Below are 22945 nucleotides of genomic sequence, written 5' to 3'. Positions count from 1 at the left end.
TTTTTTTTCCAAAGTGAGAAGTGGGGCGGGGAGGGGGCAGCGGCATGCCCACCAGGGGGCAATGCTCTGCCCACCTGGGGCATTATCTGCTGCAACCGGAGCCATTCGAGCACCTGAAGCAGAGGCCACAGAGCCATCCTCAGCACCCGGGCCAACTTTGCTCCAATGGAGCCTCGGCTGCAGGAGGAAAGAGAGAGACAGAGAGGAAGGAGAGGGGGAGGGGTGGAGAAGCAGATGGGGACTTCTCCTGTGTGTCCTGACTAGGGATCGAACCTGAGACTTCCACACGCTGGGGAGACGCCCTACCACTGAGCCAACCGGCCAGGGCCAGGATCCTGATTCTTGGTGAAAATCATACATAGTTCTCCAGCTTAGAGACTCCAAGTACTTTTTTTTTCCTTTTCCATCCTGGATTACTGTATTGATGAAATCAACTGTCCCACGAAAGGACTTCTCCTGCCTCTTGCTATCTGAGCATTTGACATGGTCACCTGACAATCAACCAGCTAACTCAGGCAAGAAAAACGCTTGCTCCCCGACAGCTTCACAGGAGAAAAAACATTTGGACGGGTTGTCTCTAGAATGACTGTAGTTGCATCAGCACAGACATTAAAAGCTTCAAAGAAATTGGTATTACACAATTTGTAACCCACCTGTTGTCTCAAATGGTGATGGGTACATTGTTCATTGTGTGCTAGAAACTTTTCTATTTTTAAATGTGAGATCGGCACTGGGTCTAAGTGAAAATTTGTCATTACATTCTTCCAGTACAATGAATGCAGGTTGGCTATTAAACACAGGATCTGTGCCCCCCCCTTTTTTTGTCTCAATAATATATCTAATCCATGCCTCTGTGTAGACAAAGGAGAATCAGTCTTTGCAGAGTCCTAGAAATGTTCTGTCTCAGAAATACTTAATTGGATTAAAACTGTAATTTGCCTCATCCCGTGATTCTACGTGACCAAACGCCTGACCACTTTATGGCACTCCCTCCAGGCCCTGTGGAAAAGCTTCTAATGGGCAGTAGCGTAGCTCCTGGGGAGGGTGGGGGCAGGGAGAGATCTCGCTAAGTCACTCCCTCTCAATATTTTCCTCCAAAGTATCCCCTTCAGTTTGTTAAGGTAGTGTGTCCATAAGACGATTTTTAAGAAAATGGTATTGAACCGATACCAGAGGAAGTCGTGTGAACAATGTATTTTTAAAGCACAATAGTCAGACCATGGAACCAATAGGGAAGATCCCTTACTCTCGTTTACCTCTCAACAAACCTCCTCTGTAAATTAGATGCCAGCAGATAGTGGGGACACACCGGTTGCATTTGAAAGCATAAACTGGGCAACGCAATGATTTTATACCCTTTCTGGTTGTCGTATTCATGTGAAGCAACATTTCAGAGAAGCAGAGGCTCCGGCGGGAGAGCGCTCACACTTTCTTTCCCAAGAAAGAAATGCCAGTGACGTACACCAGCCTACTGAATGAGGATGTGGTGTTGAAGAGGGCCGGCTGGCAACATCTCAGGAATTGTACATTATACAGGCATCCTACAGATACAATAAAAATTCCTAAAGGAGAAGAGACATGGAGAAATAACTTAGTAACAATATTCTGGATCTAAAATTCTAGACCACACCATAGAAAACTGAATGGAAAGGAAAAGAAAATTGTCAACAAATACTGATTCATGGGGGGGGGAGGCAGAAGCTATTGTTTAGTTCTTGAGGATAATTGCCATTTGAAATATGTTTAAATTTTTTTAAAGTTACCACTAATTAATTTATTTTATTTTATTTAAAAAAAATTTTATTGAATATATGGGGGTGACATTGGTTGATAAAATTATACAGGTTTTAGGTGTACAATTCTACAACACATCACCTGTATATTGTCATGTCTCCTTCCATCACCATTTATCCACCTTCATCCTCTCCTTCCTCCCCCACCCCCTTTCCTTCTGGTAACCACCAAACTGTTGTCTCTGTCTACGAGGTATTTTTCTTTGCTTAACTCATACTCTATGCCTTCGGGGAAATGCAATCTAAAAATATAGTCTGCTTAGCAAAAGAATAAACATCATAAATTAATTATATTCAATATACTGCCAAATATTGAGACCAGGCACTATGCTAAGTGTTTTTTTACATTCTTTTCTTTAATCCTTATCTAAGTCTCTGAGATAGCTCTTTTTATGACAGAGTTCAAAATTCAGGTCTGCTTATATGCAAAGTTGTGGTCATTATTAATACAGCAGTAGAGCAGCAAGTGTATGCCGTAAGCTGTGTCCCAGTTATCAATGATCAATATTAGCCATTAGTAATGTGGAACTGATTGAATATTGTGAGGCTGAATCCCAGATCGGCAGACGGGACCGTCATAGACCTGCAGTGATGCCCGTTTTCAGACCAAGAAGGAGGGTTTCCATCAGGATGCCTCATATTAACTACATCCACCAGTTACAAAAATAGATAGCATACAATGAAAAGCAACGAAGCCAAAGGCATGTTTCATGAAAATGGTTATAGATGGAGTAAAGGCATCCAGCAAAGCAAAAGACTAAAAGATTATTTTAAAACATTATGCACATTTAAAATAAAGATTCAAGGAAAAATGAAAAGCAAAATGAATGGGAAATGTTACCAGAAAGTGTGCTAATGCAACCAAAAAGAAAACAGGAATGACAAAATTACTGCCAGAATAAAAATCCAAAAAAAGTAAGTACATATAAAAATGCATGAAATAAACCCAAAGCTATGACAAGAGGCACAGACATAGACTTTTCTCTCTCTCTCTTTTTTTTTAGGGAATATAAGATGAAAATAAATGAATTACTTGACTGATGACATTAGAAAATACATTTTTAAAAGTGTCACTATTAACAAGTAGGAACCCTGAAATATCAACACCTTGAAGAAATTAAAAGTTGTCACATAGTTTTATCCTTGAAGATATACCATGGCCAGTGGTTCTGGGGCGGAGTTCTGGTAAAAGTTTAAGGAAGTGAGGCTTACTCAGCTTCCCAATCTGTTCGAGAGCCAGGCAGAAAAGAGAGAACCCAGTTATTCTTTTCCAAAGAAGCACAATCATGATACAAAAATCTAAAAAAAGTTCCATGTGCTCACACACACACACATACTAGCAAATTAAAGAAATGTTTATAAAGAAAAATTCACCATATATTACGTGAAATGGAGTAGAACATGGACTGTGTGTGCTATGGTTATTATTTTATAAAACACACGCAGAGACATGTGCACCAAGAAAAATGTCCCGGATTGAAATGCATAGAAAGAGAGGGTCATTCTCCTATTCCATTCTCCCTGCCCTCATTTATTTATACCCTAATCCCATAGATTCTTTTCCCTCTGAGCCTCTAGGGACCCAGATTCAGTTCAGTGTAAACCTTGCCACGCAGGCAGGATTCGGAAGCTTTTATTACTAACCCAGCTCAGACAAGACTTAGCCGTCCAAGAGACAGGGCTGGACCCTGGCGCCTCTGAGCTGTGGTCGGTGTAAGGCTGCCACCTTGTGATTGTTCGGACAAAGTGCCTGAGGCATCTGCCTCCTCCCAGGCAGGAATGTTTCAAAAGGTGCCCGGGTCCTTCCCAGATAGGGTCCACCAATTTAGGGAGGGTAAAATTTAACACTATGGAAGAGTCCTGTGCTAGAAAAGGTAATCGCTAATATATATATATATTAATACTAATAATTATACTCAGTAATGAAATTTAATGGTACTAATATAGTGGTTGAGGTCTGATAGATTATATTAAGACAATGCTCCACAGCAAAAATTTATGTGTATAATTATATCATTTTTTACATATGCATAAATCTTCATGAGTGTATTATTGGATATCATCCTTATCACAACCCCCACAACTAAAATATATATTATTACCACATTCATTCATTTCCCTGTGAGGAAATAGACTCAGAGAACATAGTGGCATGCCCAAGACCGCCCAGCTAGTAAGTAGGAGCTTCCGAATCTGAACCCAGCAGATCTGGCTCCAGTTTTCTAATCTAAACGACTCAGCTATGAAGTCTCACTGGATCTCAGTAATTCACACTGCGGAGGAGTTAGCCCCCTCCCTCCAGCTTTGGCAGTGTAGGGGAGCCAGCAGGTTAAGGGGCAAGACAGACGGATGCAGGTGCTGGTGGTGCTTTGGAACAGGATCCAGCCGGTAGTGGAGGGTTTGAATAATAAGTTCGAGCTAGCGGGGAAGGACGGGCATAAGGTAGTGGAGTAAGGAAGAGCCACGGCTCCCTGGGCATAGGAAGTGTCCAGGGAAAACCCCATTGGAGGTGATGAGGCTTGTACACCTCTCCCAGTCTCGGGCTAGTTTCAGGAACTGGGTTGGGTTGGCCTGGGGGGAGAAGGGGTGCTGGTCCCACTCGCATTACTCTTGCCAGATGTCGTATCATCTCCCCTCAAGTCATGTGCTCCCTCCCGTTACATGTCGGGTGTGAAGGAGTGGGAGTGATGAATGATGCATGTTTGTATTTGTCTGTTTAATCATGTATCTCAGCCCTGCTGGGCCAGGTGGTTCCTCATCCTTTGTACCATTTCATTCCTACAACCCTAAGAGAAGATTTGGAATTTGCAAACCCCATTTAGGGATGCGTATGGTCTAGTTGCCGGGCAGGTGGTTTACAGGCGGGAAAGAGGTTTGGCCTCTTGAAGAAACTAAACCACCAGTAAATTGGCCCTCATATTGCTTGGTGACTTTCTAGAGGTGATTCAAATGTGTGCATTTGACTCCTAAAACGGAAGATAAATAAGTCTCTACTCCTGAGAGAACTATGCCCAGTTTCAACGTTAGATCTCACCATCAAGAGAGGCTCTCAAAATCAGATTGTTTCCATAAATTCCCTTCAATGAGTTCCAGGGGTTATTTTTGTTTATTTGTTTTTGCATTTGTGCTTTACACAAGTGCAATTATAAAATAAATCTCCTCCTTCTAGAGGCAAGGACTCTTTCCACCTTTAAGAGACCCTTTACGTTTTGGGTTAGTTTATTTGCCTTTGGACCAGATGATATAGACCAGCCAGCATGTAGACAAATGGGCTCTAACATCTAATGTTGTTCTAGTGCTCTAATATATCATTTCATCCTCGAGTTGTAAGAATGGGAACAGCAGTTGTAAGAATGGGAACTTTTTCCATGGAGCCTTTATTCCAAAGTGTAGAGATCATCTGGGAAGTTTAAAGAATGATGATGGACCAGGACTCCTTCACAGCTCATGGTGCAAACCTCGCACCATACCGTAGAGAAAGAGCAAGAAGTTCCAAAGTCTGTCTGGTCCATCCTCCAGCAAGGTTCAAGCATCCTGTTGAATATGTCTGGGTCCCCTGTTGTTCATGTATCCTGGCGATGGGCAGTAGGGGTGGAGGTCAGTGCTGTCTTGCTCTCTTCTGTCCACATGCTCTGTTGACTGCAGAGGGGTCTCTGGGGACTGAGCAGACACGGGCTGTGGGGTGATCCTGAAATACCCAAGGGGAGCTTTGTGTGGAAGAGTCTTGAGGGCGGGCTGCCCACTCTGTAGAAATATTCAGTTGAGGGGTAACAGGCCGAAGTGTCTAGAGCCCTTTTTTTGTTCTGATATATTTGAAATTCTGCGTTGAGCTTTGAAAAGGTGTTCATCATTATCATCATTTATTTTGTACCCACGGTTGATATGAATAGGAAAAGGTGATTTTTTTTTTCCTAACTCTAAAAAGATATGAAGAGTTTTAATATTGGCTGAGTTAATTGCGACAAGAGCAGTGGAATGTTAAATACTATACAACGTTGTACAAATCGTTACATAATCGTCTATAATAAATACACACTGTTGCTTTGACAGCAAGTAAAACAAGTATTCTATGACTAAGGGTTAAAGACTGGGTAAAGAGTGCGTATCACAGTTAAAGGAAAATTTCACAGGCAGCTCCTTTCATACAAATGCATCAATTTTATAACATGTTTAATTTAGTAGTCTAGGTCTTTGCTATAAACCCCATGCTGCCTTTTTTTTTTTATTTAAATGGTCAATTATCTTTTAAAAGATTTAGATAATGAATCTTTAAGCTGCACCCACACAGTTTTCTTTTTCTTTCAGTGCTTTAAAGAGGTCACTCCACTGTCTTCTTACTTGAATTATTCTAATGAGAAGTCTGCTGCCTTCCTTATTTCCATTTCTTCTGTGTCAGGTGTCTTTTGTTCTCTGGCTTATTTTAAGATTTTTGTCTCTTGATCATTGGTGTTGGGCAGTTTTATTTTGATGTGCCTTGTTACAGTTTTCTTCACATTTCTTGTGTTTGAGGTTGGCTCAACATCTAAAAGCAGACGTTTCTCTGAAACATCTCATCCAGTAGGCTCCCTCCTCTTTGGGACATTCCAGTTACTTATGTACTTGGCTGCTTGGGATTGTCCCAGGCCCACTGGTGCTCATTTGATTATTTTTAACTGTTATATTTTTAATCTCTGTCTTTTATTTGGAATTGTTTCTATAGCTATGTCTTCAATTTTAGTCATCTTTTCTTCTGCAATCTCTAAAATGCTGTTAATCCCACCCCGTATAAAGTTTACCCGAGATGTTGTAGTTTTCATCTCTAGAACTTCAATTTGGGTATATTTTAATATCTTGCGATCGCTACTTAACATATTTAATCTTTCGTCTAGTTTCTTGTGCATATGGACCATAGGGTGTTTTAGTGTTCGTGTTTGCTAATTCTCTCCTCTGTGTCAGTTCTAGGTCAGTTTCAGTTGATTGATTTTTATTTTTCTTCTTGTTGTGGATCATATTTTCCTGCTTCATTGCATGCCTAGTATTTTTCATTAGAAGCCGGCTATTGTGGCTTTTACCTTGTGGGTGCTAGATATGACTGTATTCTACAACCATTCTTCAGCTTAGGTCTGAGACACAGTTGAGTTATTTGGAAACAGTTTGATCCTTTCAGGTCTTGATTTTAAGATCTGTTAGGTGGGGAAATGCTCATTTGAGGGCTAATAATTCCTCACTCCTGAGGCGAGACCCATCTGAGGACTCTGTCCTGCCAAAGCCCTGTGAGTTACGAGGCTTTGGAGTCTGGCTGGTGGGCGCATGCACTGTTCCAGGCATGGAGGGGAGTGCTGGGCCTTGCATCTTCTAATCCTTTCCAATGCTCCTTTTCATTTTCACAGCCTTCTGAGTTTTCTCATATGCACGAGCTGATCAGTGCTCGGCTGAAATACTCAGGAGGCACTGTCCAGGGTTCTTTGTGAAGCTCTCTCCTCTCTCCCACCCAAGTCTGTGAACTCTAGCTGGCTCCATCTCTCCAGACTCACAGTTCTGTCTCCTCAACCCGGGAGCCTGCCAGGTTCTGCCTGGGTCCACTCTCCCTACAGCATAGGCGATGAGTTCTCTCATGGCAGAAAGCTGGGTGATCGTAGGGTTCACACCATTCGTTCCTGCCTTTCAGGGACTGTTATCTGTAGTGACCTGATGTGTTTTTTTTTCCTTAAAACCATATTTTTATATACTTTGTCCAGTTTTTAGTTGTTTCAGGTGGGAGGGAAATCTAGTTTTTATTATTCCAACTTGTCAGAAGGAGTGGTCTTATTTAGGTCTGTGACTAGTAAATATTTTTTACATTTTGCCCTTAATTACAAAAAAAGAAGTAACAGCTACATCAAAGACATTGTTTCTTCAAACCTAGCTCAAATCTCCTTCATCTCTCTAGGATTCAGCCATTATATCCCCCGATTGTTAGCCTTTCATCTTATTTGAAATGAATTCATGAATATAGAGTCTCTAAGTTTTAATTCTACAAACCCAAGCTTCTTTCAGTTTACGCTGACCTCGGGGTGAGGCAGTTGGGATGTGGGCTGGTAGACCACCTCTGGAACCATGTCTTTGCCAGCTGCCTTTGCTCGGACGCCTGGGCAGACAGCTGGTGGGAGGCAGTTTTCCAAGGAGATGGGGCGCCCCAGCCCTGTTAGCGAAGGTTGGACCTAGGACACCAGTGCAGAGGCTGGAGTGATTGTTTTCCCCCTTGAACTCCTGTGGAGCAGCCAGCTGTTCCAGCCACGGAGATTCCCCGCTGCTCACTTGGGTACAAGATATCCAAGCACCACACCTGCCAACAATCAGCTTTTTCCATGTAACCCACTTCCTGACCCACACTCAGTCTTTTCTTGCAGGACAAATAAAGCTTCTCCTTCTGGGAAGAAGAGATGGCCTAGTCTAGCCCATACTGTAGCGTAGCTAGAAGCATCTCCCATTAAAGAAGAGAAAAAAGATCCTACAATTTAACCTTTAGCAGAGTGACTGCCTAGCAACCACCCATTTCCCCCGCCCCCACTCCTATCACCTGATATTTACATAAGACGCTGGGCAGAGTTAGAATTTCAAGATGCTCACGCTCACCATTGTTACCTGCCCATGGGTCACATGGAACATTGTTCTTTCTCTGCCTCTTCCAGGCTCTCAAAATGACAAGAGCAATGTTCTAAAACATGAGCATGAACTTTCAGTCCCATAAATCAAGTCCAGATGAGGCTCGTAAGGGGTCCCTATTCAACATTTAAGTCAAAAGAAAATGCATACACACACACAGACACACACACACACACACACACACACACACACATACACCTTAAACCATTGGGGCTGCTATAGCAGTATACCATATATTAGGTGGTTTATAAACAACAGAAATTTTATTTCTCACAGTTTTCTGGAGGCTAGAAGTCCGAGATCAAGGCGCCAGAAGATTTGGTGTCTGGGGAGAACCCACTCTGATTCATAGATGCTCCTTTCCTGCACACGGTGGGAGGGGCGAGGGAGCTCTCTGGGGTCTCCTTTATAAGGGCACGAATCCCATTAATAAGAGCTCCGACCTCGTTACCAGATAACTTCCCAAAGGTCCCACCTCCTGATACTATCACATTGGGGGTTAGAATTTCAGCATGTGACTTTGGGGGATTGAGGGACACCACTCTTCAGTTCACTGCAACATATATGCACACAGATGTAGAAGCCGGGGTTTTATTGTTTTGTCGGCATGACATTTGAGGCATATGCATTTCCTTCTGGGTTTCCTTCCCCGGAGTCAAGATGTATTAATACTTCAGGATCACATTGTTTATTTAGCTCTAAGGTGTGCTGGTTCCTCATCCTCCTTCCTAAGGTGTGGTGGTTTCATGCTTGATTCCTTGTGCTAGCAAACCAGTGACATAGTTTTACACGGACCTTCTGACATCGAGGACAGAATCCTTGGTCTTGTCTCGCTCGTTTACACTTCTAGGCAGCGAGCATGTCGGGCACACGGAGGCCCAGTCTTGTCAGCCTTCCTCGCTTCACTCACCCTGGCCTCTCTGTTCGTTCCACAGGCGCCACAGTGACCAGGGCCAACAGCTGCCAGTCTGACAGCAGCGGGTTCCTGGAGGAGCCGCCAGAGCCACCCCCCCTGCAGGTAGCAGGCCTCTGAGGGGCTGGACGGGGAGCGAAGGAAATATAACTTCAAAGTGTGCTGCCACCACCGGGAAGGGCAGCCAGTGCTAAGAAGACACAGGCCACAGGCACCTGGGGGGCCGGGGACAGAAAACAAGGTGCCGGGATGCTCAGCTCCTTTCCCTTTTACTGCCTTTTGATTTTACTAAACGAAGAAGCTGAGCCTCATAGAAAGAAGGCCCCAGTAAACTGATGTGAACCCGAGTCCGTAACCCTTAGCTCCTGACTCCTAAGTCAATGGTAACGAGAAGGACAGAAAGAAAGCACTTCTTAAACCCTAGTGCCTCCCCACCTCTTCCTGACCCCTTTGCCTTATCCTGGTTCCTTCCACAGATGCCCGCCTTGCCCGGAAGCCAGAGTCCTGCTGGGAATGGATGTAGAAAGCCAACAGGTCCGAGCCAACACCTCGGGTCAGCCCAGGACAGCCAGCAAGAGTCAGACGAGTCTGATTCCAAGACCCTGGTGAGCACATCTTTTTCAAGTCAAGACTGGAGCGCCGTAGAAGAAAAGTCCTCAACATCTGTGGTGGAGAAAGAGTCTCAGCTCCAGGCCATAGAGGGACAACCAGAACTGTTGACCTCAGATATGGCCCCGGACAAGGCTCCCACCGGGGGAGAACACCCAAGCAAAGACAGCCATCTGGGGCAGCCCCTGCCCGGACCCCAAACTCAACATGAGGCCAGCGGCAACACGATTGCCTGCAGATGTGATCATCCTCTGGGGTTTGGGGTGACCCACATCAGAGAAGGGAAGAGTAGGTTTCTGAGGCCTGAGGGAGCTGGGGAAGTATACATGCAAAGCCACCACTGTGAGTCTCAAAGGCCACCTGGAACGGATCATGCTCATGACAAGTTCCTTCGTGTTGACTCTGAGGCCCCACGAGGAGTGCAAGGCAGTAAACTCTGTCCTGGCATCTTGCTGACTCGAGAAAGTCCACCACAGCCTGTCCCCCAGCCCAGTGAAATCGCGTCCTACACAGCTGACCTTCTGCAAACACCTGCAAAGTCCGTTCCCCACCCGGATAAGCCAGCTGGATGTACTGCTCCTCAAGCAAAGCCTGGGTGTGGTGCTTTGGGTCCAGTACCACATCGGGCAGAAGCTGAGACAGGAGCCCTCCCTTCAAATGCTGATGCAGATGCTGTTAGCTCCGGGTCTGTGACAAACCATGTGACCTCCAAGCTGGTGTCAGCTGCTCAGAGTGCTGTGGCCTTGGGGACTTATTCTAGAAGAACAACCTTAGAATGCACTGTGGGCGACCCTGCTATCACAACAGAACCAGTTCTGGGGACAGAATCCAGACAGTTCAATGATGTTTCTGTTCAAACTTATTTATGTGAGCCCAGGTCCTGGCATCGCTGTTCAGCTCCAAGTAACAAGGCCTGGCCGCTCGCCAAACCTGTCCCTCTAGACACAGGCTGCCCCAGTGTCTGCCCAGGTGACATCTACTGTGCCGTGCCTGCCTGCTGCTGTGACTGCTGCCGTCACCAGCCCCACCGGCACTTGGAGAGACAAAGCCCTATGCCCTCAGCCTGTAGGCATGGCCCGTGCTCCCATAGTCTTCTGGAAGCCCAGTTCATGAAGACCATGAAAGTCCTCCAGGACGCTGCGGTGAGGGAGCTGTGCTCCGTAAGTCTTTGCCTCTGCAAAGACGGGGAGGGGAGGCAGATGAGGCGACATCGCACCCCTCGGGAATGATGGCTGGCCTTCGTTTCTGAGTGCAAGCTCGCGGGCCATACCTTCCCTTTGCAAATCACGAGTAGTGTTGGCAGAGTGCTCTATGGTTTATGGTATTTTCTCACATATTTCTTCTTATTTGATACTTCCCATTACCTTGTGAATTAAGGAGGGCAAATTTTAGTATTAATTCCCATTTTACAGACAGCTGTAGAACTTCACATAAATCCATATGTAAGGTTATAAACGTGAATGCATCTGAACCTCACTTCAGTTCAGTCTAACTGACCGATTCTCTATCTTAAATCCACTTGGCTGTGTAACCTTGCACAGGCCAGACAATCTCTCTGTGAGCCTAGGTCTGAGTAGCCCCAGCGGTGTGGAGAGATCTGGCCTCTGGAAATAGACATTCCTCCTGATTTCTGCAGAAAATACCGGGGTTCTGTGGCCCACTTCAGACCTGTGTATAGGTTTTCAATGAACAGTTTAGATGAGTGTATGTATCACATCCCATGTCTCCTAATACCTTGTCTCACATTGACTTAGCCTTCTCTCCTCTTAGAACTTGAAATTATACCCCCCAAAATGGTACTTTTATATCAAATTGATTTGCATTATACACCTGCTGGAATGCATACTGCATTGGGTTTTACTAGACGACAAGTAGTTTCTCTTTATTTAAATCCAAGGAACCACAAACAGACACTCAAAGGAAACAATCAAAACACACATACACATGCGTATTTGTACTCCAGTGCAGGTGTACACACACACAGAAAAGCAAGTGGAAATAAGGTATTTCGTTCACCTATGAGAAGAGGCTACTTCAGTCAACTCAAGAGCAAAGTCAAGGGCGAAGAGAAAAAGCATCTGCCGTGAGCAGTTAGGTTTGTACGGCCTGAACGGTGTCCTGGAGGAGAACGGCTCTAAGATGCTAGGTGCTGGCTGGGGTGGAAGAATTCACGATCAATGAACAGATTAGCTAGAAAATGGGTCTTGGACCAAGTGAAGATTACAGGCAGAAACAGATGCCGTCTCTTACATGGCAATGGGAGTGCCAAGCAGATGTTGAAATTAACAGCATCTTAGGTTAAAAACTCAGAAAAATGTCCCCACCTCATTGCCTTACCTGGCAGTATGTGACAGTGCAGAGAAACACCTGACAAGTACCTGCCATTATTGTGGTCTTGAGGGTTACCGATATATATAGTGGTTTACTGATATAATTAAATTCTTATATATAAATGAATTCTTCACAGGGACTTGTTAATTTTTTAAAAATTTTCCAGAAAACAGTTGTATCAGAAGTTAGATTTTTGTATATTAGAAAATTATTTTATAATGTTTATGATTTAGGTTTTTTCTTTTTTAAAAAAAAAAAGAAAGAAAGAAAACCATACATGCTTTAAAATGTAATACAAGCCAATTCAAAAGTTTATTTTTTCTTTTTTGGGTAGTGTTGCTCTTACTATTGAAGTTGTTTTACTGGGCTTGAGTTAGTAGAGAAAACCTTGCATTATACTGTATTGGGTTATAACCAAGTTCTTATATTGCAAAAAAGAATTCAAAACAGGCCCCCTACCCCCCCCCCCCTTTTTTTGTTTTTGCTTCGAGCTTCCTTTTTGCTGAAACTCCTTCAATACTCATTCTAGAGCGGAAATGTATTTTAGCGTTTCCAAATGACCAGAAGATGGCAGTGTTTCAGAATTTTCCTTGTCATTCCCCTCGCAGGGAGCCATAGGCTATGTATCCCCAGCCCCCATACCTTCCAATCACAAAACCTAAAGTGACTAGATGAAACTTAAAATTCAATGACTACAGTCTTCAGCCTTCTTGAGCACCACATTTCCATGTCCCTGGCCTCACTGTCCATAAAACATGGTCGCCTGACAGGAATCTACAAGGACCACTCATCAGGTCACTCCTAAGGGACAAGTAATTTCTCTATGTGACCAGCCACCCCATGGTCCCTGCTGGGACTCAGAAAAAAAGAAATGAGCTGGGAGATGAGTTTGAAATCTGTCATTTTATGACCTTGGACAAGTTGAACATTCTGTCACAACACTTTCTCTCTAAAAGAAGTCCTCCCTGGTCTCTAAGACCTTCTCTGGTATAAAAAAGCCATAATTGTTGTCACCTTTCAGACACTCTTGCGAACACCAGTAATGCCTCAAACACTCTTCTAACCAACTGAAATGCATTCACACTAAAGCAAAAGGAACCAGAGAGTTTTGCTGTACAAGATATGTTATTTGATATAAAAATTAAAAGATATCATCAAAACAAAACTCTCCAAGCAAAATGGTGGAGAGTTTTCAATATAAAACCATCATTTTTAGGAAAATATTTCTATTTTATGACAATTTGGTGGGGGGAAAAAGGAGCCATCAGGCTGCCAGGACCTTGGTCATGTGGTTTTGAGAAGGGTAAGAAGTCTGGGATTCCATAGAAGCAGGGTTGAGAGGAATTAACATGGCTGTAGGATTGGTTTCCATGGAAGGAAGAAGAGAGTTATTATAAGAGGCCCGCCTGAGAAATCAGTTTCCTTCAAAGAGCTTCCCAGAAGCCCAGCTTCATGCTCTCCACTTCCATCTTATTGCTAGACTACATGCAAGGGGTGCTGGGAAATGTAGTTTTTTACTTAGATGCATTGCTGCCCCTAAGACAGTGGTCCCCAACCCCCGGGCCGCGGACCAGTACTAGTCCGTGGGCCATTTGGTACCGGTCCACACAGAAAGAATAAATAACTTACATTATTTCTGTTTTATTTATATTTAAGTCTGAACAATGTTTTATTTTTAAAAAATGACCAGATTACTTCTGTTACATCCATCTAAGACTCAGTCTTGACGCTTGTCTCGGTCACGTGATACATTTATCCATCCCACCCTAAAGGCCGGTCTGTGAAAATATTTTCTGACATTAAACCGGTCCGTGGCCCAAAAATGGTTGGGGACCACTGCCCTAAGATATGGGACATGGCTAATAAGGATAAAGGGGAAAAAGACAGTGACTAGGAAACTAGCAGCTTCTGCCGTACTGATCAGGAAGGAGGGTCGAAATCCATGGGCCAGGCAGAGAGAGCATTTGGCTCCGAGTCAGATGAATGGGGATGCTGGGGTTTCGGATTACGGATCCATTCAGAGCACGGGCCACCATGGGCTGGAACACAAGACCTCAGCAAGTCAGCAGCAGAGTGGCTGACAAATGGCCTGGGCGTGGTGGCTGCAGGAGAAGACCATTAACGAGACGGAGGCAAAAGCACAGGCATTCAGAGAAAGCAAGATGTAAGGAATGATCCCCCCACCAGGAGCCACGAGGATCAGGACCGGGAGGATAGTCCGATACTAGTTTCCAGTTCACAGAGGGCCGGGATGCCTGTCTGTCCTGCCCGCTGTGGAAGGCCTTGTTCGCTGGAAATGATCCTCAGGCTTCAACCACCAGCCACGGTGGTTAAGCCAACTGAAGACTAATAAAAATATATTCTTAGAAGACTCCCTCTAAACATGACCATCTGGACAGATGTGTTCAATGCTGTTGAGATTCAGAGCGAGGCAGTACTCAGCACCAAAGCTGATCAAGGTAGACTCAACTTTTCTAAACACAAGCCTGGCCCTGGCTGTTTGGCTCAGCGGTAGAGTGTCGGCCTGGTGTGCAGGAGTCCCGGGTTTGATTCCCGGCCAGGGCACACAGGAGAAGCGCCCATCTGCTTCTCCACCCCTCTCTCTCTCCTTCCTCTCTGTCTCTCTCTTCCCCTCCCACAGCCGAGGCTCCATTGGAGCAAAGTTGGCCTGGGCACTGAGCGTGGCTCTGTGGCCTCTGCCTCAGGCGCTAGAATGGCTCTGGATGCAACAGAGCGACGCTCCAGAGAGGCAGAGCATCACCCCCTGGTGGGTGTGCCGGGTGGATCCCGGTCGGGCGTATGCGGGAGTCTGTCTGACTGCCTCCCCATTTCTAATTTCGGAAAAATGAAAAAAATAAACACAAGCCTGCACTCTGGCCCTCCCCCACCTCTCCTCTATCTACAGTCTCCCATCCCTACGTCCCCTAGTCCTCCAGGCCGCCTTCCCGTCTCCAGGACATAATGTCCCCAAGGCCCATCCAGCATCATCTACCCTCCTGTCCCAGCCACGTGCGGCCTCGAGCTGCTCAGAGAAGCCCGAGGCTGGACCTTCCCTCTTCTCCTCCCACACATTAGCAGTAGGGCAGGGGGTGAACCCAGGTGGGACGGCAGGCTCCGCCCCTGGGAACTCAGGCAGTGAACTGGAAGGACTTCCCCCTGAGCTCTTTCTGATTGTTCCCAGTGCACAGTCCACAAGATGGAGGCCATGAAGACGCTGTGCCGGAGTTTCCGGGAGCATTTAGAGGAAATCGAACAGCACCTCTCAGGACAGCAGGCGCTCTTTACCAGGGACATGTCAGAAGAGGAAAGGTAATTATCTAAGGGAGTCACAAGAGCCAGTACCAGCCCACACACCCGAGGGGCAGGACGGATGCTCACTGGGAGCGGGGCTGCAGAGAACTTGGCCTTCGTGTTCTGGTTCTTGCCGTCTCAGTGGGAGTCCGAGAGCCGCTGGCTAGCTAGCGACACTTACTCTTGAAGGCCAGGGCTCTTTGAGGTCAGAAGGCGGGCAGCATCCAGGAAGAGGGGCCTGGACATCTTTAATCAATGCAAATGAGCTCGTGTGAATGCAAATGTCGGGGCTTATTAAGAGTTTTGAAAATCTGCATAATTTTCACATAGATTAAAACTGTCTGATCCAAAAGTAGATTAAGTAGTGGCCTGAAGTTGTGGGTGGGACTAAGGATTAACTATAAAAGATCACAAAGGTTCTTATTGGGAGGCTGGAAGTGTGTCGGATTCCGGATGGAGATGGTTCCACAGCTCAGCGAATTGACTAAAAATCACTGACTTGTACTCTTTAACATGGGTAAACGCCATGGTACGCAGATTATTCTGCCGTGGAGTTGTTTAAAAAGAAGAAAACCCACTCTAGTAATAATATCCCTATGCCTGCATCTGCCACAGATAAAGAAGGTGACGTTCTCTTGTAAGAAATATCAGAGGAGCCCTGGCCAGTTGGCTCAGCGGTAGAGCGTCGGCCTAGCGTGCGGAGGACCCGGGTTCGATTCCCGGCCAGGGCACACAGGAGAAGCGCCCATTTGTTTCTCCACCCCTCCGCCGCGCTTTCCCTCTCTGTCTCTCTCTTCCCCTCCCGCAGCCAAGGCTCCATTGGAGCAAAGATGGCCCGGGCGCTGGGGATGGCTCCTTGGCCTCTGCCCCAGGCGCTAGAGTGGCTCTGGTCGCGGCAGAGCGACCCCCTGGAGGGTCAGAGCATCGCCCCCTGCTGGGCAGAGCGTCGCCCCTGGTGGGCGTGCCGGGTGGATCCCGGTCGGGTGCATGTGGGAGTCTGTCTTGACTGTCTCTCCCTGTTTCCAGCTTCAGAAAAATGAAAAAAAAAAAAAAAGAAATATCAGAGGAGTGATCTGCATCTTGAGAGGAAGAGCGGAAGACGGCCCTCAGGTGGCAGCGACTGTGAAATCTGATTTTCTGTTACTTACCTGCAGGAAGGAGGCCGAGCAGCTGCAAACCTTGCGCCAGGCCCTGAGGCGGCAGGTGGAGGAGCTGGAGCTGCAGTTAGGGGACCGGGCTCAGCACATCAGAGAAGGGATCCTGCTGGTACGGAGAAGGGGCGGTGGAGCTGCCCTGTGTCTCGCCCACCGTAGGAGGGGTGCACTCAATAGAGAGCCTGAGGGTGCAGTTGTTTCAGATTCCAGGATCGTGTGCCAGCCCCTTCCTTTTAAACATAAAGAACTTGAAGTCCAGAGAAGTATGTTGCTTTGCTAAAGGCCACGTGGCTCGCTGGCGGTGATTCAGGATTAGAACGCGGGTCACCTGACTCCCATGCCAGTCTTTCTTCCCACCCTGTAAATAAGAGAGGAGTATTAATAGCCCGTTTTCCAGAGAGAACAAGGAACACAGCTTTTGACCGAGTGGGGGCTAGGTCCCAGCCAGCTTGTGAGGCCAGCTCTCGAGCCCACTCTAGAGAACTTGCCACTAGTGAATGCCTTTCCCACCATCGGAGTCGGCTGTTTGGTGGGAACAAGGTAAGTTGTCCACTCTTGTTCTTGTTTTCCTTTCAGCAGCTTGAGCTTCTCACAGGAGAACCACCCAACTCCTATACAACCCCGCACCAATACGACTGGGCAGAAGGAGAAAACAGCCAGATCTCAGGTGCCCAGACCCACCCGGCCGCGACCCCTGGGGCCGCCCCTCCTCCCGATGGTGCGGTGGCCGGTGGGTGCCCTACCCAGGAATAACCCAGCCGGCTGCCTTTTCTCCTTCCACCTGGGAGAGCCACACCAGGACATCTCCTCCAGCTCGGGAAGAGCTAGGTCCAGCCCCCTTGTCAAACTGTCCTGTGGGAAACAAGGAGTCAGACGTCTTCCTCTAGGTCGGAGCGGGTTCGATGGCCTTCTTACAAAATATAACATCACCTTCCAGCGGATCTCTAAATTTTCCCCAAGGAGAAGTATCTATCAGCCTTTCCTCGGCTATATTTTTAAAAAGTATCCCACTCTTTGGCTGCACCTGGGAGGAACTCAGATTATGTTCATTCTCATTCAGTACAGAAGAAGTGAACAGGTACTGTGGGCCAGGCACAGGGAACACAGGGTGGCCAACAGACAGACGGTCAGTCCTCACTTCACATCATCAATAGGTTCTATGACTTGGAGCAAAACATAGTATAATGAAATGAATTTTACCAGAGGCTAATTGATATAAACAAGAATTAAGTTCCTATGGCATTTAGTCAACATCATAATGAAATGACCTTGAAAAAAATGAATGTTATTCGAGGACCCGCTGTGTATCTCGAGGTCTCTGCGGTGTTCAGTCTTTGCCCTGCTCCAACTTACAGTCCTCCGGGGAGAAAATAAACATGAATACATACGAATGTAAAAACTGTGTGAAACTGCTTTGAAGGAAATGACAGGGTTTTCTGAAAGACCGACCATAACAGGGAGCCCGACTTAGACCAGCGTAGCAGGAGGGCCTGGCTGAGGGAGTGACAACAGAAGGGCCAGGCACAGAAGCCTTTCTGAGAAGCCGAGTCCGCTGGCCAGCCCGGAGTAGTGGTGAACACCTGCCAAGTGCCGGGACCTCTCCCAGTGCCCGGACCTCTCCCAGTGCCCGGGGCAGAGCTGTGAGCAGACAGGGCTCCTCCTCACAGAGAGCTGGAGAGAGTGAGCAACAACCACCACAACAAACAAATCTCAGCACTGACAGGCGCCCTGACGGAGACAGGGTGACGATGCTGTAGTGGGTGAAGGGTGTGCACGGTGGTCGGGGAGGCCTTGCTAGGGGGGGCTCTGGGGGGGGGGTCGGGGGGGGGGGGGTAGGAAGAGGAAGCTGTGTGGGCTCTGGGTACTTAAAGCCAAAGGAATGGGAAGCGTGAGGCCCTGAGGAAGAAAGTGACGGATGCCGAGGGCGCAGGCGATGGAGAGGAGGGACAGGAAGGCCAAGGGGTGGGCCACCAGGCTGCACCGATGTTGGAGGCCGAGAGCCAGGACTCTTGTTCCGCATGGAAACCATCGAGTAATGGAAAGCCTTTACAGGTGTGAAGCAGGTTGTCCTGAGATCTGACTTCTGTTTGGAAGTCCCGCTGACTGCCTGGCGGAGAAGGCACAGCTGGGGTCTTCAGCTTCCCAGTGGCTGGGCTGCTGGTGGCGGAAGGCGGAGCTGTCCTCTTGCTTCCAGCCAGCTGGGGAGGCTCATGAGGCCCCAGCCCGGTGCAATGCAGGGACATGTACACAGGCTAAACGCGGGGATGTATATGCACAGGCCGAGTGCCAAGACGTGTACGCACAGGCCGAGCGCGGGGAGGTGTACGCGCAGGCCGAGCGCGGGGAGGTGTACGCGCAGGCCGAGAGCGGGGACGTGTACGCGCAGGCCGAGCGCGGGGACGTGTACGCGCAGGCCGAGCGCGGGGAGGTGTACGCACACACTGAGCGTGGGGACGTGCATACACTCTCTGAATGCACTCGCCCTCCCATCATACTACAGGAACCTTAAGGAATAAGGGATCAATGAAGAACGGAATAGTCGGGAAACTTCATGGAAAAAGTAACGCCTTGAGGGAAGTTTCTAATTTGGATAGATAGATGGGCAAGTGGAGGTCACTGCCTCGCAAGGAAACTAAGAAGCTATTCCTTTGGAAATGACTCATTATGAGAACGGCCTCCTAGCCCATTGCCATCCTTCGTCCTCCTTGCCGTTTGGAAACCTATGGCTTCAGTGGAGCCCTCCCACCCCTCGGACTGTCCCGGTGTTTCCTCTTGACTGCTTCCTCGGAGTGTGGATATCCCCCTTCCACCCTGCGTCCTTTCCTTTTTCTCTCTCCACACCATCTTCCTCAGCACACACGCACTCTCCTAGCATCTGTACCCCCAGTTCCCAGCTCTCTTTAGAATTCCCGTCCTGCGTTTTCTTCTTTCTGAAAAATATTTGTTTCAGAAAACAGCTCCCTACTTTCCACTTAATCTGAACGAATGTAGAGCCAGGCGCCATGCATTTGCTCTCTCTGAAAACTCTTCATAAAACTAGGGATTGTTCATTGAAATTTAAAAAGGTAATAGGTTTCCTTTCTTGTAGTTGGCAGGAAGTTCCAGTGCAATCTTATTCACGCTTGTATCTTTCACAACATCTGATTTTGGGATCTCGCCGGTAGACTTTTCTCCATATAGGCTTATTGAAATAAAGAGAACTGCTTTGCTTTGTATAAAATAAGGTCCTGGGATTTCTCTTCACTTACGCTCAAAGGAAGACATCTCCATCTACCTATGAAAAGTCATAGTGACTACATCCTATAACATTCTCTTTATAAAGATATGTGAATCCCCCCACATTCTCTGACACCTAATCTGTGAAACTATTTTAGTTTGAGTTTTCTCCGAAGCAGACTGTGAAACCAAAGAACAAGGTGAAGTGTTTTGAGACGTGATCCCTCAAAACACAAGTCAGGTGATGGTAAAGTAGGAGAAGCAAGGGATGAAAATCAGTAACATGCACATTATCAAGCAAGTTAGCCACAGCGGGAAAACAGAACTGAAGTCCACCTAGCAAATCTGAGTCCCGGTGGCAAACATGCTTCAGAGTTAACTGATCCAAGAGATGTGGGACTGGGGTATTTATTCATCAGTAATCAGTCATCGGTTGAAAGTGGCTCAAGGAGCACTAATCAGTTCCCCAGGATTATCAGAGAGCTCTGTGTGCAGGAAGAATTGGATCCAGCCCTCAAATGATGCACTGTAGGGTCTGGCAGTTGGAAATTGGGGTGCATGTGATATAATAACTAAAAATGTTAGTTACTCAACTATACCAGTAAACCGGTGCAGGTTGTGTTTCTATTTCTGCTTATTACTGGAGTGTCTACTGCATTCGCTTCTCTACCCAGTGGGATATACCTTGGAATATTCAAGACACACACAATCTCCTCTTGAAACTGTACCTAGTTCCCTCTTTTTACCTCAATAGAGACAACTGCGTTTTCCTTTGTGTCTCCGGTATATCCTAGATAGACTCCGTCCTTAACTTCAATGTCAACATAGCACATAATCGCTCACATTTCCACCTTTCCCTGGACATCAGTGTAGTTTCTTGAAGGCAGAAGTTGAGTCTTTATCTTCCTGGAATCAGTCATACTGAGCACTAAACTAGCACATGGTTGGGGCATTTGGTGCAGAAAATATATTTTAAAATATCAAAGCTGATCACAGGACTAAACTTAGTGGCATTCTCACTGGGTATGGAAATCTGCATTGACAGTATTTTTCTTTCAACACTTTAAAAACGTTATTCCACCTTCTTTTTGTTTTTTGTTTTGCCTCCGTGGTTTCCGATAAAAAATCTGCCATTATTTGAATCATTGGTCCCTTCTCTGTAATGTAGTGTTTTTCTCTGTTTCAAGATATTTTGCTTTGTTTTGTTTTCCGTTCTTTAAGATGAGTCAGAGCATGGTTTTCTTTGAGTTTATCCTAGTTGAAGTTTGCTAAACTTCTTATATTTACAAATATATATATATATATCCTTTACCAAATTTGGTAAATTATCATCCATTATTTTTTCAAATATATTTCTGTACCAGTTTTTCTCTCCTCTCCTTCCTGAACTGCAATGACACTGATATAAAAACTTGTGATGTTGTTTGAGGCTCTGTTTTTTTTTTTTTTTTATTATTAAACCTTTTTTTTTCTCTGCTTTCCAGATTGGATAATTTTTATTGATCTGCCTTCAAGCTCATTGACCCTTTTCTTTCTCATCTCCATTTTGCTTTTCAAGTCTTCCAGTGGACTTTTTATTTCTGTTATTGTATCTATCAGTTAAAAAATGTTCCCTTTGATTCTTTGGTATATCTTCTATTTCTTTGCTGGAAATCTTTGGTATACCTTCTCTTTCTTTGCTGAAAGTGTCCATCTTTCCATTTATTTCAACAGTGTTCACTCTTACTTCATGAATCGTTATTATAAGAGGTATGTTAAAAGCTTTGTCTGGTAATTTCCACCTTTGGGTCATTTTGGAGTTTTCATATGGTAATTATTTTTCCCCTTAAAGGTTGTTATATTTTTCTGGTTCTTTGTATATTGAGTAATTTGGGATCATATCCTTGATGTTTTCTTATTATACTATGAGATGCTTTGTTCTGTTGTTTTCTAGGGAGTACTGATTTTCTGTTTGTTTGTTTGTTTGTTTGTTTGCTTGCTTGCTCTAGTAGGCAGTCAACCAAGTTAGGTTCAGACCACACTCCTGACCCACCTGAAGGCTATAGTTACAGTGTCAATTTAGTTGTCACAGCCCTTCTGTACTACCTGGCCTACCCTGTGCTTCCAACCTCCAGGGCTCTCAGTCTGAGACCTGGGTGAAGGTCTATCCTGCTTGTTCCCAATGCCTTAGTATGTTGCTTATGATCCAGTTCTATGCATCATTGTTCATGATGAGCCCAACACTTTATGTACAGATTGAAAGAATCCCTTTCTCCAGCTAACCTTTCTCTGTGAACCCCCCCCCACACACACACACACACATTCTCTGACTCCTATGGGCTGCTTTTCATAGCTTTGCCTGGAAGACCATGGTTTTAGCATCCATGCACAATAATGAACTTCCTGAAACTGGGTGTACCTCAGGGAAAAGTAGAAAAACAGTGCCCAATTGCTGGAGCTGCTGTACCTGATGCCACCTTCTCTGTTGCTGCTGTTGCCATGGCCACGGGAATGCTACTTCCTTGGGCATGCCTAACATAGCGCTTAGAGGGGTAACATCGCTCTTTTCCATTGGCTCCTTTCCCAACCCTCTAGCCCAAGAGACAGGATTTTTCTTCCAGTTTTTTCCATTTCACAGTTTCAAGATTCAGGCTGCCCCAAAATCTAAGCCAGGAAATATGGGAGGGAAGAAACTCACCTCCCAGAGCTGCTGCTTTGAGCTTTGTACTCTCTTCCCCAGTTGACTTGCTATTACATACTTTTAAGAGTCTTTGTACATTGTGTTCAGGACTTTTAGTTGAAATCAGTGAAAAAGACAATACAGAGCATCTACTCTATCTTAATCAGAACTGAAATTTTCCAACCTAAGTGATTTTAGTGTTCTCTAATTAGAGTAAAAATATGCTAGCATTTGTTTTTCTATACGTGAAAACAACTCACGTTTGTGGTAAACTTCATTATCCCCATTTTAAAGATGAGGACAGAGACTTACACAGACTAGGGGTTGCTCAATGTCACCCTGCTGGAAAACCAGG

The 22945-nt window shown here is 45.9% G+C and overlaps 1 protein-coding gene across 1 annotated transcript in view; it reads left to right on the top strand.

The window, feature by feature from the left end:
- The window catches only part of ITPRID1 (ITPR interacting domain containing 1), a 78860-nt gene extending 60384 nt beyond the window's left edge, over positions 1–18476 (top strand). The window contains 6 exon segments of the mRNA XM_066353858.1: positions 9353–9435; positions 9807–11099; positions 15452–15579; positions 16716–16827; positions 17292–17456; positions 17459–18476. Coding sequence (XP_066209955.1) covers positions 9353–9435; positions 9807–11099; positions 15452–15579; positions 16716–16827; positions 17292–17456; positions 17459–17602 — 1925 coding nt within the window. The 3' untranslated portion in view covers positions 17603–18476.
- The last annotated feature ends 4469 nt before the right edge of the window (positions 18477–22945 follow it).

Source organism: Saccopteryx leptura, chromosome 12, assembly GCF_036850995.1.
Source record: "Saccopteryx leptura isolate mSacLep1 chromosome 12, mSacLep1_pri_phased_curated, whole genome shotgun sequence".
In the NCBI taxonomy this organism is placed as follows: domain Eukaryota; kingdom Metazoa; phylum Chordata; class Mammalia; order Chiroptera; family Emballonuridae; genus Saccopteryx; species Saccopteryx leptura.
The sequence above is the reverse complement of the archived record's forward strand: the minus strand, read 5'-3'. Positions and strand labels throughout refer to the sequence as shown.